The 15,397-nt window shown below is 46.7% G+C and overlaps 3 protein-coding genes across 3 annotated transcripts in view; all 3 read left to right on the forward strand.

Moving 5' to 3' along the window:
• The window catches only part of C8G (complement C8 gamma chain), a 251,962-nt gene that overhangs the window by 222,347 nt on the left and 14,218 nt on the right, over positions 1 to 15,397 (forward strand). The gene's annotated exons all lie outside the window — the stretch shown is intronic.
• Positions 1 to 15,397, forward strand: part of LOC142472217 (lipocalin-like) — a 225,673-nt gene that overhangs the window by 64,556 nt on the left and 145,720 nt on the right. The gene's annotated exons all lie outside the window — the stretch shown is intronic.
• The window catches only part of LOC142472219 (lipocalin-like), a 28,251-nt gene that overhangs the window by 8,746 nt on the left and 4,108 nt on the right, over positions 1 to 15,397 (forward strand). Inside the window, exons 3-4 of the mRNA XM_075579111.1 lie at positions 11,563 to 11,639; positions 14,595 to 14,708. Coding sequence (XP_075435226.1) covers positions 11,563 to 11,639; positions 14,595 to 14,708 — 191 coding nt within the window. The remainder of the gene's footprint in view (positions 1 to 11,562; positions 11,640 to 14,594; positions 14,709 to 15,397) is intronic.

The following is a 15,397-nucleotide window of genomic DNA, read 5'->3' on the forward strand; positions in this document are numbered from 1 at the left end:
ACACTTATATGTATCAAAAGTAATAAAAATATAAATATACATAAAATATATATAAATATAAAAAAACCTTTGTTCATTTAGTAAGTGACCCAATATTGATAATAAAAGGCACCTGACATATAGCTAATGTCAGTGGGAGAGGTCGCAGAAAGGATATACAGAGATAAGGGGCCCGAGCAGACCGTGCATTAGATAAGAAATGGGATAATCTCAAATTCTGCATTAAGCCCATTTGGCATTATGTTAAGCCGCAGCATGTGACATTCCCCTGAGGCTCTAGGGACTTGTAGTCCCTGTGCGGAGCCTTTCCTGTAATGGCCGCCGCACCTGCACTTCTCTGCGCATGCGCGACCTAGTTCGCATGCGCGGCCAATCACAACATGGCCGCCGCGAGTCCTCCCGCGCATCTGCGCATACACGATCCCTGCGTGTGTGCGCGTGCATAACAAACATGGCGGCGCCCTGCAGAGTGAGCCACCAGCAAGCCCGTCGCTACCCGCAACAGCCTCCTACAGCAGCGGAGGTAAGGGTGGGGGGGGGGGGAAACGGAGGACCGGAGAGCCAGAGGGGACCTGGCTACATAACATTAAGCTAGGTTACTGTGTGGGAAATAGTGCAAAGTTGAAATATCACAAAAAAATACAAATATAACCACAACAGTATAAATAATGATAAAAAGAAACATCAAACCAGTCCAAAAATGTTGATGAACATACTGTAAGCAGTCCAATTTGAAAGAACAGTCACTTATGGAGGAGGCAGCTGCTTCAAGATGATCTTAGCTGGATTACGAAATTACCTAAATATAAAAAGAGAAAAGAGAGAAGTGCCAGCTCCATAGCATAAAATCGGAAATGTAATAAAGTAAAAAAAAGTAGAGTCTGCAAGACTTGCACTCACATAGGGATCAAAACACATGCAGTTGAGAGAATTGTAGAACGTCACCAGGATGGAAGGGTCCGATATCAGATGTAATGGTAAAGGTAATGTGTCCCCTGTATTGAGCCTAGTGATTGGACAGTCTGTGGATTAATTTGGCCGCCGCAGTGTGAAACCGAATGACCGGTACCTCAGATAGGGGCAGCAGGCTTCCCAGAAGACTTCTCGGCTCTCTGTGGGCACTCAGTAGTCTGTAGTGTAAGGGAAGTCCGACAAGATTTCTCCCCCTGGACCTCGAATCCTTCGTGTCTCCTGGCGTAGTGCAAAATAAGCAATGATGTCACAGCGTAACGATGCGTGTCGTCACTAGGACCTCACGTATATATATATATAATATGTATATATATATATAAATAAAATATATATGATACCGTTCGCACGGGAATCAGCAGACAGCACTCAGGTTTAAATTTGTAGAATATATCAGCATCCACCAGTTTGCGCATGCACATTGTGCATAAGATGGCTGCCGCTTCGGTGACCCGTTGCGTAGCAACGCTATGCCTTGAAAGGGTACACACAGCAACAGAGCAGCTCTGCATTGCAACCAATTGATTCTATTGGGGTTGCGCATGCGCATAGCCTTCAAAATGCCAGCCAATATACTTCAAGTTAAGGTCTTTTTTCAACTTAAATTTTTTTGTTTTATTGAACTCATACATGGCTTACAATCATAGTATACATTGGAGGAAAACACTCCTCCTTCAAGTGAAAAACATTTGGCATGTTTGGTTACTATATACTTTGGACAGACGGGGCAGACAAACAGACGAACCGACAGACTACATCTAGCTCCCAGCCGGGAGGGGGAGGGAGGGAAGGGGAGTGGGAGGTCCTCCGACCGTGGTTCCGCTTCTAAACGTGCGTCCGCTGGCTCTCTGAAACTGAGAGAACCGAGTGCCCGGCTTGCGTCCGCTTACCCTCACCAATTCTGTCCGCGTATGTCCTGCGTGGTCCCGTAAACCGTCGTGATCTCCCGGAGCTTCTTCATGGGAGAATGCATTCACGTCTATCAGTGCCAAATCGTGGCCCTATCTACCCCCTGTATGTCTGTCTGGGCCAACCATGGTGACCAGACTTTTAAAAAATTTGTGCCAGTGTCATTGACCAAACTCGTCAATTTCTCCATCTGGCAAACTGACCAAATTCGGTTCCTGATCTTTGCAATTATTGGGATTTCATTCTGTTTCCAGCGTGCTGCGATCTCCCCCCGTACTGCCATTGCGAAGTGCGCCACTAGTTTTTTTTCTCCCCTGGAGAGACCTTTTTGCGGCCTGTTCAAAAGGAACTGCCATGGGTCCAAGGGGATGGATGTGCCTAGGATCCTATTTAGCCAATCGTTAATTGAATCCCAGACCGGCGTAATCTTGGGGCAAGACCACAGCATGTGCAACAAGTCTGCCTGTTGTCCACATTGTCTTGGACACAATGGGGAGTAGCTGGGCAGGAATTTAGCCAATTTTGTGGGGGTGTGGTACCATCTCATCATAACTTTATATGCATTCTCCCTTAAAATCGTGCACATAGAGCTTTTTGATGTCGCCATCACAATTTTTGTCCACTCCTCTAATTCAATTTCCTCCCCCAAGTCCTGTTCCCATCTTATCATGTATCCTGTTTTGTCCGTCACTGTCTTGCTAGAACCGATTACCTCCTTGTACATCTGCGATGTGAGTTCCTTGGTGGATGTCCCTGAACGACAGAGCTTTTCAAAATTCGTCAATGGGGTGTGGGGCTGCACTGTTTGATAAAACGCTCTGATCTGGAGGTATCTAAAGAACTCGGCATTGGAGATGTTTTGGTTATCTTTGAGTAGACCGAATGTCTGAATGCCTCGTAACCCCTCCAGATCTACTAGCCTGTTTATTTTGCTACTTTTCCAGATAGTAAAGTCTGCGCTGGTCCGACCCGGAGCAAAAAGTGGATTGTCCCATAATGGGGTCATGTCTGAGGATTTGTGGGTCAACTTGCATCTCATCCTTGTGGCCTCCCAAACCGAGAGTGAGGAGGATAGCGGCATTTTGGCACCTAACCGTGCCTTTTTGGGAAGCCAAATTAAGTGTTCCACAGCCATAGGGGAGCATAGCTCCTTTTCTAGGGTGACCCATCTCTTTGAGTCTGGATTAGTGTGCCATTGCACAATTTGGCATAATTGCGCCGCTTTGTAGTAGGACAACAAACAAGGTACCGCTAACCCTCCTGCTTCTGTCCGTTTACGCATAATCTGTTTTCCCACCCTCACTTTCTTACCTCCCCAGATAAATTTATCTATTGCTGATTGAAGTGAGAGGAAATCCTTCAATCCGATTGGAACTGGGAGGGTTTGATAGAGGTAAAGTAAGCGTGGAAGCAGGTTCATCTTGACACAATTGATCTTTCCGATCCACGAAATTTTATGGGTGACCCATCTCTTAATGTCCCCTCTCAGAGTCTGCGCCAATTTGGGATAGTTCGCCTGATACAGCGTATTATAGGACTTAGTGACATTGATCCCCAGGTATCTAATATTTTTCTGTTGCCAATTGAAATTAAAGTTTATGGCGATCAATTTCTCTATATGTGTGGGAAGGTTGATGTTCATAGCGTCAGATTTGGACTGGTTTATTTTGAATCCGGAGATCCTGTTAAATCTCCCCAGCAAGTTGAATAGGTTTGGTAAAGAGGTAAGGGGTTTAGATATTGTCAGGAACACGTCATCCGCATACAGTGCCACCTTATGCGACTGGTTTCCAATGTCAATACCCGTGATGTCTTTGCTATCGCGTATCTGGGCAGCCAATGGCTCCATACACATAGCAAAGAGGAGGGGGGAGAGCGGGCAACCCTGCCTCGTTCCGCTCTTAATTTGGAAGGGGTCCGAGGCGAATCCCTGGTGGGTAACCCTCGCCGACGGATTCTCGTAGAGGGCCAATATCGCCTTTGTTAATTTCTTTCCCATCCCAAATGCTCCAAGCGTGGCCTCTAGGTATTGCCAGTCTATCCTATCAAACGCTTTTTCCGCATCCAGACTGAGCGCCATAACTGGTATTGATCTGGCATTGGCTATTTCTATCAGATCAATGATTCGCCGAGTATTATCTGATGACTGTCGACCCGGGACAAACCCGACTTGATCTGGGTGCACCAGTCTGGGTAGGATGCGACCCAATCTATTGGCCAAAAGTTTAGCGTAAATTTTAATGTCCGAATTAATCAGGGATATTGGTCTGTAGCTTTTACAGTCCAGTGGGTCCTTTCCCTGCTTATGTATTACCGAGATGGACACCTGGAGCATATGTTGGGGAAAAGGGGTCCCTCCCAGCACTTGATTAAACATGTTAAGGAGGTGCGGGGTTAGATATTTTCTAAATTTCTTGTAATAGAGATTCGAGAAACCGTCGGGACCCAGGGCTTTAGAGGGTTTTAGGTTTTTGATAATCTCCGTTATTTCCTCCGTTGTGAAGTCACTACCCATTACCTCTCTGTCCAACCCGTCCAGACCCGGTAGATTCGAGCCCCTCAAGAAATCTTTTAGGGCTTTGTCCGTACCAGTCAAACGGGCAACTTTGCCCCCATCATATAATTTCGCATAGTAGTTTTTGAATTCCGCTACAATTTTTTTGGGGTTGGCCGTGGTCTCCCCTGACTCCAGCCGTAAGGCCTGAATATTATAGTTATTTGTTTTGGCGCTAATCATATTAGCCAGCAGGGTATCTGGTTTGTTTGCTTTTTCAAAGAATCTTCTCTGAGACCAACTTAACGATTTCTCCACCTGGGAGGTAAGGAGCAGATTCAATTTAGTCTGAGTGTCACCAATCTGTTGACGGATGGTTGGATCTAGGGCGCTCTTATATTTATCCCACAAAGCCTTTAGCTCTGACTGTTCTTTCATAATTTTCGCGTTACTCTCTTTTTTCTTTTTGGCCGCAAGACTAATCAGAATCCCTCTTAGTGTTGCTTTGTGTGCCTCCCAGAGGGTTATGTGGGAGCGAACGCTTCACTTGTTTTCTCTAAAGAAATTTTGGATTTCGTCCCCAATCCTGATCTGTAGGTCTGGGATTTTTAAAAGGGATTCGTTTAATTTCCAGTTTGCTCCTGGCCTGTCCAGCCCTATCTGTGAGCACCTTAGCTCTATGGGTGCATGATCAGACCACGAAATATCGTGGATCCCAGAGTAGGCGATCTTTGGGACCAGTCTACTTGAGACAAAGAAGTAATCGATTCTACTGAATTAGTCGTGTGGATGTGAGTAGAAAGTATAGTTTCTGACTAGTGGGTGAAGTTCCCTCCAAATATCGACCAGCTGAAGATCCCGTAACCCCTGCTCCAGGGCCTTGGGTCCGGATTCTGCCCGACATTTGTGGGAACCTGAGGGGTCTAGGGATGCGTTCAACGCTGTATTGAAATCGCCCCCTACAATTAAGGCTCCTTTAGCGTGTTTGCGGATAGTTGCAAAGGATGATGCGAAGAAGGCCGGGTCTTGTCCATTAGGGGCATATATTACGGCGATCGTTATCGGTTGCTGGTTAATGGACCCTGTGAGTAACAGGAACCTACCCTCTTTGTCCTTCTTCACCTCATCAACCACCAGCCCCACCCTGTTGTGTAGCAATATTGCGACTCCGCGTCTAAACTGCTTATCGAAATATTTGGGGAAGCTGGTGGTGCTAAAATGTGTTTCCTGTAATAATACAATATCCACGCCCTTTCTCTTGTAGTCAGTGAGCGCTATTTTCCTCTTACGAGGACAGTTCAGCCCTTTGGCATTGTGTGAGATAAATGTTAATGTCATGGGGTGTGTGTAGTCTCACCTCTCGTCCTGAATGTCATAATTTGAAGTGATCGCCGCTCCCCTGCGGGACTCAGCTTCTCTGCAGTGCACAGCGGTGCGCTCAATGTCGGCGGGATACCACTTAGGCAGGAGGGGGGGGGTGGGCAGGGGAGAAACATATGGGATATAGGACACATACAAGGAAGAAAACAACATCAACATAAACAACAACGTAGGAGAGGCATTTGTGGTCTTAGACCACCGCCCCCCCCCCCCCCTTGCCTTTGGGTTGGTGGAACTCCGCGAGAGCCCCTGACTCCCTCCTCTCCTGCGAAGGGCTCCGCTACTCCACCCTCTCCCAAGGACTTTCTCGACTACCTTGGCATCCGCCCTGGCCCGAGTCTGTAGACGCACAGCGACGGCCAGACCTGAGTCCCCACCGGCAGTCGAGTCATAACGTTATGTGCATATTATACATTGCCATGAGCAATCCTCTAGCACTAATAAAAGTGTTAATTTACCATCATAAACCCCCCCCCACAACTTGTTTGCTTTCATAACTACTGCTGCGACACACTTTATTCGAGCAAATACCCAGTATGTACCTGGCAGATACCTGGAATGCGCCGCTCCTCACCTCTGACAAGCCCCGTTGCGTTTGCCTTCCCAGCCATGGTTCATGCCTGGCTGACGGGCGGCTGATCTGTTAAATGATAATGATTAGGATTTAATAGGCTGCAATGCTTCGCGTGTCTACCAGATGGCATAAATTCATGAATTGTAATGCAGTATATATATATATATACTGTGCAGTATTGCAGCCAGCGGGAATAAAATGCTTCAATCCCTGCCTGGAAAATAACGCAATGCACTCGGGCAGAAAACAGTCACAAACCTCAATACACCCGGGTATACCCGAATTCGTGGGACTAGCCGAGCTCGAATAAAGTGTGTCGCCAGTGAAAGTAACGGAACCTACCCCCTGCTTCCTTCCCTCCCCAGGGCTGAATTGAGTTGCCATCCCCAGACCTTTATTGGGGCCTCCCTGTTCGGGATCCCCATGACCTCGCATGCTGCTTCCTGTTCATAATCCTCTGGGGCCTTATAGCTTTTGCCAGCAGTCTACCCTCGTGTACCTAACTCCCGTTCCTCTGACCTCTATACCCCCTATTCTCCGCGTTACCACCTCGTATCCTCTTCACCCTCCAGCCCTTCCATTCTACCCCCCCCTCTCTTTATCCTACCCCCCCCACCCGACTCCTTTCTCTCCCCTCCTTTCTCACCTGTCCAACCACTCAATCCCCTCCTTATGTCCCTGACATTCCATCTACCCCTTTACCAACCTTCCGCCACTGCCCTCTCACATCCTCTACCCCCCCTTCACCTCCCTCCCCCTCTGTCACCCTTCGCTACTCCTTTGTGGCATGGTCCCTGCTGCCCATCTCTTAAGTTTGCTCCCCTCCGCTGCCCGCCATAACCTTTAACTTCCCCCCTCCTCCCGCCCCCCCTTCCCCCCTCCCAATGTCATGCGTCCCCAGATCTCTCCCTGTCCACTCCACCACTACTCTCGGCCCTTGTAGACTGTAGCTGTGGCTCCGCCCCCTTCAGTCTATGCTGCCGCCATCTTGGAGGACCCCGGCCGCCTCCCGGCAGGTCTTCACGCGTGATCCATCAGCTCCCCCTCCGTGACATCACCAGGGACCGCCCCCGGTCGTGTGATCAGTCGGAGTGAAACCAAGATGGCCGCCAGACGTGGAGCAGCTCTGCTGGGCTGAGGAGGTGGCTCGGAGCTATTTGCAACATGGAACAACCGGTTCCTGTAAGGGCTCCCAACAGTAGAGCCGCAATGCTGTAAACTGGAACAATGAAAGGTGAGCCTGTAGACCAGATTTTGCATTTTTCCCTCACTTAGGACTGCGGGGCTGCCTGTTCTTGCTTGCCTTCCCAACCTCCTTCCAGGCTGGATCCGGGGTTATGCTCTCAACAGCTGCCTCGGCAGGGACCTTGTCTTGGAGCCCTATTTTGGCTAAGAAGCTCCCCCCCTCCAAACGCCTCAAGGTGTGCGAGACGCCGTTGCGGGTCACCATTAGCCCAAACGGATACAGCCAGCGGTATCGTACCCCCTCATCGCAGAGCACCTTTGTGATGGGTGTAATCTGCTTATGTTTGAGGAGGGTGGCAGGGGAGATATCCTGGAAAACCTGCATCTTGTGGCCTTCAAATAGTGCCTCATTCCGGGTCATCTGGCAAAAGGACTCTTTAGTCTTAAAGAAGTGAAAGCGGACTATAATATCGCGGGGGGGTCTCCGGGTTGTGGCCTCGATCGCAGGGCTCTATGGCACCGGTCTAGATGGGTGTCGCATTCCGGTTTCTCAACCATGAGCTGCTGCAGCTGCCCGTGAAGTCCTCCGGATCTGTCTCTTCTTCCGTGACCCCCCGGATCCGCACGTTGTTTCGGCTGTCACGATTGTCCGAGTCCTCCTGCCTGTCGGTGAGGTCCCGCACCACTTCTTTCAGCTGGGCCAATTGTTTTTCAGTTTTATGCTGGGATTTAATGGAGGAGTCAAGTTTTCTCTCTAGGGAGTCTGTTCTGACCCCTATGCTGCCCAAATCCGCCCTCAGCGCAGCCAGTTCTGACTGAAAGCACCGCTTGATGTCCATACAGAACTCCCGCATATCCCTTCTGCGCATTATTTGGTCGTCCCTGCCATGTTCTTCCCTTTCTTCTTCCTCTGACTCGGTGCCACTTTGAGCAGGCCCCTCGTGGTTTTTGGCGCGCCCCGCATCCCCTTTTGCAAAATAGTCCGTTAGGACCGACGAGGTCCGCTTCGACCGCGTTGCCCGCGACATCTGTACTTGTTTAGCAGGCTGTAGGGGTTTATCTGGTAAGCGTCCATGTAGTTTTCGTGCTTTATTTATTAGTTTTAATGCCGGCTGTGAACGGAGATCTCTGCTCACACGTCCATACAGCTAGCCATCGCGCATGCGCCTAAGTTAAGGTCTTTTAATTGCGCATGCGCTACTGCAGGGGGACTTCTCCCCTGGATTAATTTTTTGCATTGCGCATGCGCACCACGGCCTCTGGATCCAAGATGGCGACCGGATTGGTTCAATATGATGGTTTTTGCTGATTAGTACCCTTAATGAGACAAGTTTGACAGGTATTTGATTTTTAATTTTGTGGTTATGTAATTGTGTTTTGTGTTAATCAGCACTTATGCACGTGGGGTGTATATCAGTATGGGCATTTCATTCTCTCACTGCATACCCTGAGGAAGGTCCCGTTTGTGGGTCCGCATCGTTGGTGATTTGTGTCTTTTGCTGTCTTCTGATTCCAGTGCGAATGGTATCGTATGTTTATCTACTCATTATGGGACATGCACCTACCTTATTGAATTTCATTAGAGTGCCGGCTGTTCATCTCTATCTATCAATCTATCTATCTATCTATCTATCTATCTATCTATCTATCTATCTATATATATATATATATATATATATATATATATATATAGGCCCTTACAAAGTCATAAGGACGAAACCCGTAGGGTGTGTTTTGGAGTACATGTGCTAGTACCCCTGATTTTTATACTATTAATATTATGCATGATCATACAAACAGAATTTCAGCATTAGCATAGTCTTGAATTTATGCCAAACCATTCACTGAGTCACCACTGGGAGGAGTGATGGTCCATTCGGGAGTTCCCTTAAAGGCTTCATGCGCCGCCTCTCCTTTGTGACGCTAAACCAAATAACGGAGACCACACAATGTTGGAAGAAAAGGTCACAACTTTATTTTAACATCCGCTGTTAAAATCCTACCAGCCTGCCCGCCAGCCCAGCATTCTCCATGCAAAATGGGGGGGGGGGGGAGATCCTTGGCCAGCGACCAGCAATTGGCCCGCTCCCTCCCCCCGCCCGTAGCATGTGAATGGGGGGGAGATCCTTGCCCAGCGACCAGCAATTGGCCCGCTCCCTCCCCCCGCCCAAGCATTGTAAAATGGGAGGGGGTGATCCTTATCAGCCTATGTTGGGCTGCATTCCCTCCCCCTCCCGCCCCTGGGGCAAGCTTAGGCCCAACCCTAAAGCTGGCGCCCAGCCTTTTACCAGCGTTGATTTGGCATAGGCCGGCCCGGCCCTAAAGCCGGCACCTCCAGCCTGCCGAGCTGTTCTAGGGGCTCCAGCTGACAGGCGGATCCTAAAGTCCTCGCCAGTTCTCGGTCTCCTGAGCTTCGCTGGCGCGGCAGCTCCGCTGTGACGAGGAGACAAACTGCTCCTGAGTGATACAAAATTCATGTTAATATAACAATCCAACAGCTAAATACAATAGCAAAACATTGGGGATGGGTGGATGGGAATTCCGTTAGCTCTGTGTCTTTCCCCTAAGGACCCTCTCTTTATACCCTCTCACCCCCCTCCCCCTGCATGGAAGGGGACAAGCAGCCTTCCCCACTCCGAGGGGGAAGGGGGGGGGTTAGCCGACCCCCCCAGCTCACGCCAATCAGGACGTCGCAGCCCTTAAGGATCCTACGACCCCATGCTGGGGCCTCTGCCTCTTCAGTGACGCTGCAGTTCACGCAAGATCTTGGTGAGCAGACACCTGAATGCTACAGACCAGCAAACTTCTAAAACTTCGGCTTTGCTGTCTGCTGATTCCAGTGCGAACTGTATCGTATGTTTATCTACTCATTATGGGACATGCACCTACCTTATTGAATTTCATTGGCGTGCCGGATGTTCATCTCTATCTATCTATCTATCTATCTATCTATATATATACCCCTGACGAAGTCTTAAGGACGAAACGCGTAGGGTGTGTTTTGGAGTACATGTGATAGTACCCCTGATTTTTATATTATTAATATTATGCATGATCATACAAACAGAATTTCAGCATTAGCATAGTCTTGAATTTATGCCAAACCATTCACTGAGTCACCACTGGGAGGAGTGACGGTCCATTCGGGAGTTCCTTGTGATGCTGCAGTTCACGCGAGATCTTGGTGAGCAGACACCTGAATGCTCCAGACCAGCAAACTGCTAAAACTATATATATGTCATGTGAAAAAGAAAGTACACCCTCTTTGAATTCCATGGTTTTACATATCAGGACATTATAAGACCTTAGCAGGTCTTCAAATTAGGTAAATACAACCTCAGATGAACAACACATGACATTACACTGTGTCATGATTTATTTAACAAAAATGGAGAAGCTATGTGTGAAAAACTAAGCACACCCTTACTGCTTCCATAGGAATTAAGATGCTAAGTGGCAGACAGGTGCTGCTAATCAAATGCCCTTGATTAATTGATCATCAGCAAGTGTGACCAGCTCTATAAAAGCCAAAGTTTTAGCAGTTTATACATATATATATACATGTATATACATACATACATATATCACACACATGCACACAAAAGTGGAGAGAAAGCACACCATATATACAAAACAATTAGCCCACAATTGGCAAGTGCGCACGTCATAAATAGTATAAAATAGATACTTCACCAAAATCAAATGACCAGGGAAGGAGACCCAGCACTACAGGAAGATGAAAAGAAAAGGGTACTTAATCCATAGGTATCCAACGTTTTGGAGCCATCTCAGGGCCCCTTCATCAGGGAGAGCATTGCATGTCCACTGGTTTACGATTTAATAGGGCTAGAAATGACTGATATGTACTGAGCCCCACGTTAGAACGGGCACATCCTGGGTGAGATGGGTGTCTGGGAACAAGTAGATGACAGGGTTGTTTTTTATTTATTTATAAGCCTCTGACTACAAGGACTTACAATGGGAGCTCTGAATATAGAGATTAGAGATGGGACACTCATTTACCACTGCTCCCCCTGTCATTATATTCCAGTTCGGACAGATGTGAAAAGAAGACCCTGAAGTACTTCAAGACAGACCAGCCAGGCCGCTTACATACAGAAATTCAACGTAAGATTACAGCATCCGGTCTAGCTCCTGATTATTTTTGATGAATAGGACTCAAGGCTGTGAGAATGATCAGTCACAATCTTTCAATCAGGGCACACAGGCCCAATCATCTGGTTCCTCGTGCACTGAACTTTCAGATGTAGGAGTATCTTCACTAAATATACATATACTGTAACTGTGCCCTAATGTCAAATTTACATGGGGTTTTTTTTTTTAGGATGAGGAGATTATTTAGAACCAGCTAGTAGGATCATTAGGTCCTATTATATGAAAATAGGGTGTCTGAGTCTCCTTGGAATTTTGGGAAGTGAAAGTCTCACTGTGTCATTCTTCCTTTCGGAAATTCTGTGAGAGCTACTGTAATTACATTATCTCATAAGGGACAATCGCCACTAACTCTAATATGTATTATTACACTGCCACGCTCAGGCTTGTGGCTGGAAAAGTGCTGATAGAGCTTTGAGGGAGTCTGAAGATCCAAATGGTTTCCAAACTAAATAGACATTATAGCCCTTTATGGCAGAGCCAGAGAGAGGTGTTTTAACCTCACACATTACATGGTGTAAGAGTGAGAGGTTTGGCTTTAAAATGTGAGTGAATACGAATAAGTGCCTATTAATATTAATGTATCAAAGTATTTTGTTTCACTTATGCCCTAGTCCAGGGCTGCGCAAACTTACCTTCATGCGCCCCCCTTCCTCCTCTCCCCTCCGGCTCCCCTCGTCCGCCCCTGCATGGCTGTGGCGTCAAATGACCCCCACGGCGTAATTTGATGCCAGTTGCCATGGAGATGTGTCATTGGAACCAAGGTACGTTAAGCAGTTAGAGGTCTCTTGCGATCCCCGGGACTTGGAGAGACTGAAAACTTGGGCAGGTAAATGGCAGCTGAGGTTTAATACAGATACATGTAAGGTTATGCATTTGGGAAGCAAGAATAAGCAGGCGACTAAGAAATTAAATAGGGATAAATTGGGGGAATCCTTGATGGAGAAGGATTTAGGAGTGCTTTTAGGCAGCAGGCTGAGCAATAGTGCCCAATTCATGCAGTAGCTGCAAAGGCAAACACGATTTTATCTTGCATTAAACGGCCAATGGATGGAAGGGAAATAAACATAATTATGCCCCTTTATAAAGCATTAGTTAGATAATACCTTGAATATGGAGTACAACTTAGGGCATCACTCCTTAGAAAAGACATTATGGAACTAGAGAGAGTGCAGAGCAGAGCCACCAAATTAATAAGGAGGATAGACAATCTAACTTATGAGGAGAGGCTAGCTAAATTAGATTTATTTACATTAGAAAAGAGGCATCTAAGAAGGGATATGATGACTATATACAAATATATTCGGGGACAGTACAAGGAGCTTTCAAAATAACTATTCATCCCAAGGGAAGTACAAAGCACTCTGGGCCATCCGTTAAGGTTGGAGGAAAGGAGATTTCACCAGCAACAAAGGAAAGGGTTCTTTACAGAATGGGCAGTTAAAATGTGGAATTCATTACCCATGGAGACTGTGATGGCAGATACAATAGATTTGTTCTAAAAAATGTTGGACATCTTTTGAGAAAGAAAAGGTATACATAGATATACCAAGTAAGTAAACATGGGAAGGATATTGATTCAGGGAGTAATCCGATTGCCAATTCTTGGAGTCAGGAAGGAATTTATTTTCCCCCTTATGAGATATCATTGGATGATATGTCACTGGGGTTTTTTGTTTGCCTTACTCTGAATCAATAAGGAAGTATAGATATAGGATAATGTATCTGTTGTCTAAATTTAGCATAGGTTGAACTTGATGGACGTATGTCTTTTTTCAACCTCAACTACTATGTAATTACAGTATGTAACTATGTAACATGGCTCTGAATATTTTGGACAAAGACATTTTTTATAAAATAGCAGGATATCCTCTCCATAGGAAGGTTTCAGCGGGCACTGCTTTGACAAAAAATGGCAAGAAGGCTGGACTGTGCAAAAAATATAAAAGCCTTTATTGGTTCCCGGCAAACATGGATAAAAAAGGGGAGAAGGAGTCCCCCCTCAGCGCTCTGACGCGTTTCGTCCACACAGGGAGTTTGTCAAAGTCCCTGTGCGGACGAAACGCGTCAGAGCGCTGAGGGGGGACTCCTTCTCCCCTTTTTTATCCATGTTTTCCGGGAACCAATAAAGGCTTTTATATTTTTTGCACAGTCCAGCCTTCTTGCCATTTTTTGTCCAAGCAGTGCCCGCTGATTACTTTCCTATGGAGAGGATATCCTGCTACTTTATTGCTCACAAGCCTGAATCACGCCAACTGGAACAGACCAATGAAAGAACTGAGTAAGTTTATTTCTTATTCTTAAGCACCCCAGGGAAACAGCATCTTTTAGTGCACTATTTATACATTTGAGGGGTCCCTAGCAGGTTACTTAACCTACTGGGTCAACCCTCTGTATGTTGCCAGGCTGCTCCCATACTAGGGGAGAGTCAGTAGACTCATTTGCTGTTCATCATATGTGTTAACCCCTTATGGTCTGTTATCATGTTGCTGATTTAATTGGACTTCATATACCTGGAGTGAATCTCTGCAGCACAAGGAAATTTGAAGGGGCTCTAACCTTTCATGAGTGATTCTATTTTTTATAAAATGGCTCTTCCTTGAAAGGTTGCAGCCCCCTGTACTAGATCTATACAGGAGCAACATGGAGGGCAGTTACATTAGAACAGGCCCCTACTTTACCTGACATTTATAAAATGATCATATGATTATTAGATTTGAGGCTAATACTAAATGAGTGAACTAATGACAGATGACATTACAATTTAAAAACCATATTGTTGTTAATACATAAATCCCATACATAGAAGGGCAAATTGTTGTTTAGTAAAATAGTAAGACCCCGTTCCCCTGCTCAGAGGTACTTTTGGTAGATAAGGCAATCACTTTTTCGTGTGTTCTTCTCTAAAAGGCTCGGGTCAGGATATTGACGTGCGCTTTGTCGAGACCAACTATGAGGAGTATGCCATGATGTCGATGCGCAATACCAATGGCCCGGACGTCTACACCAGTGTAACTCTGTTTGGTAAGTGCACGCTCCATTGGGGTTGGGTAAGAAGATCCATCATCTATGGTCAGTAGTAATCCACAAAGGTATGACTGGGGTGGAAAGCCAAACACAAGCAGGGCCGCCAACAGAAATCATGGGGCCCAGGACAAATGAAAGGAGCACTCTCCCCTCCACCCCCATAGCGCACAAAAAACAATCTGTTTATTTTAATATTTTCAACAAAAGACAAAGATGCCCAATGCTACATCCTGTGTGACAAAAGACCTGGGAGGGATTCAGTATGGGACTGGGGTGTTCCCTACCTGTCTTCTAGGTATGGGGGATTCTGCTATCTCCTGTGTGAAGCTTGAGAGTCAGATCTGGAAGAAAGCAGTATAGGTTATTTTGGTGTAGGTATAGGGCAGTTAAGATAAGACAGAGAGAGTGTGGGTGAAAGAGAGAGACAGAGAGAGAGAGAGAATGGGTGTGGGGGTGGTTTACAGGGTGGGTGACTTACTTGTGGGTGGGTGGGTGACTGACACTTGGGTGGATGACTGACTGACACACTTGAGGGGGGGACTGACTGACAGACTTGGGTGACTGACTGACACGGGTGGGTGACTGGGTAACACTTGGGTGGGTGACTGACGAGTGGTTGGGTGACTATGACTGACTGTGGGTTGGTGTCTGTATTCATACACACACACACACACACACACACACAC

This window comes from Ascaphus truei, chromosome 21 (assembly GCF_040206685.1).
Source record: "Ascaphus truei isolate aAscTru1 chromosome 21, aAscTru1.hap1, whole genome shotgun sequence".
Taxonomy (NCBI): Eukaryota; Metazoa; Chordata; class Amphibia; order Anura; family Ascaphidae; genus Ascaphus; species Ascaphus truei.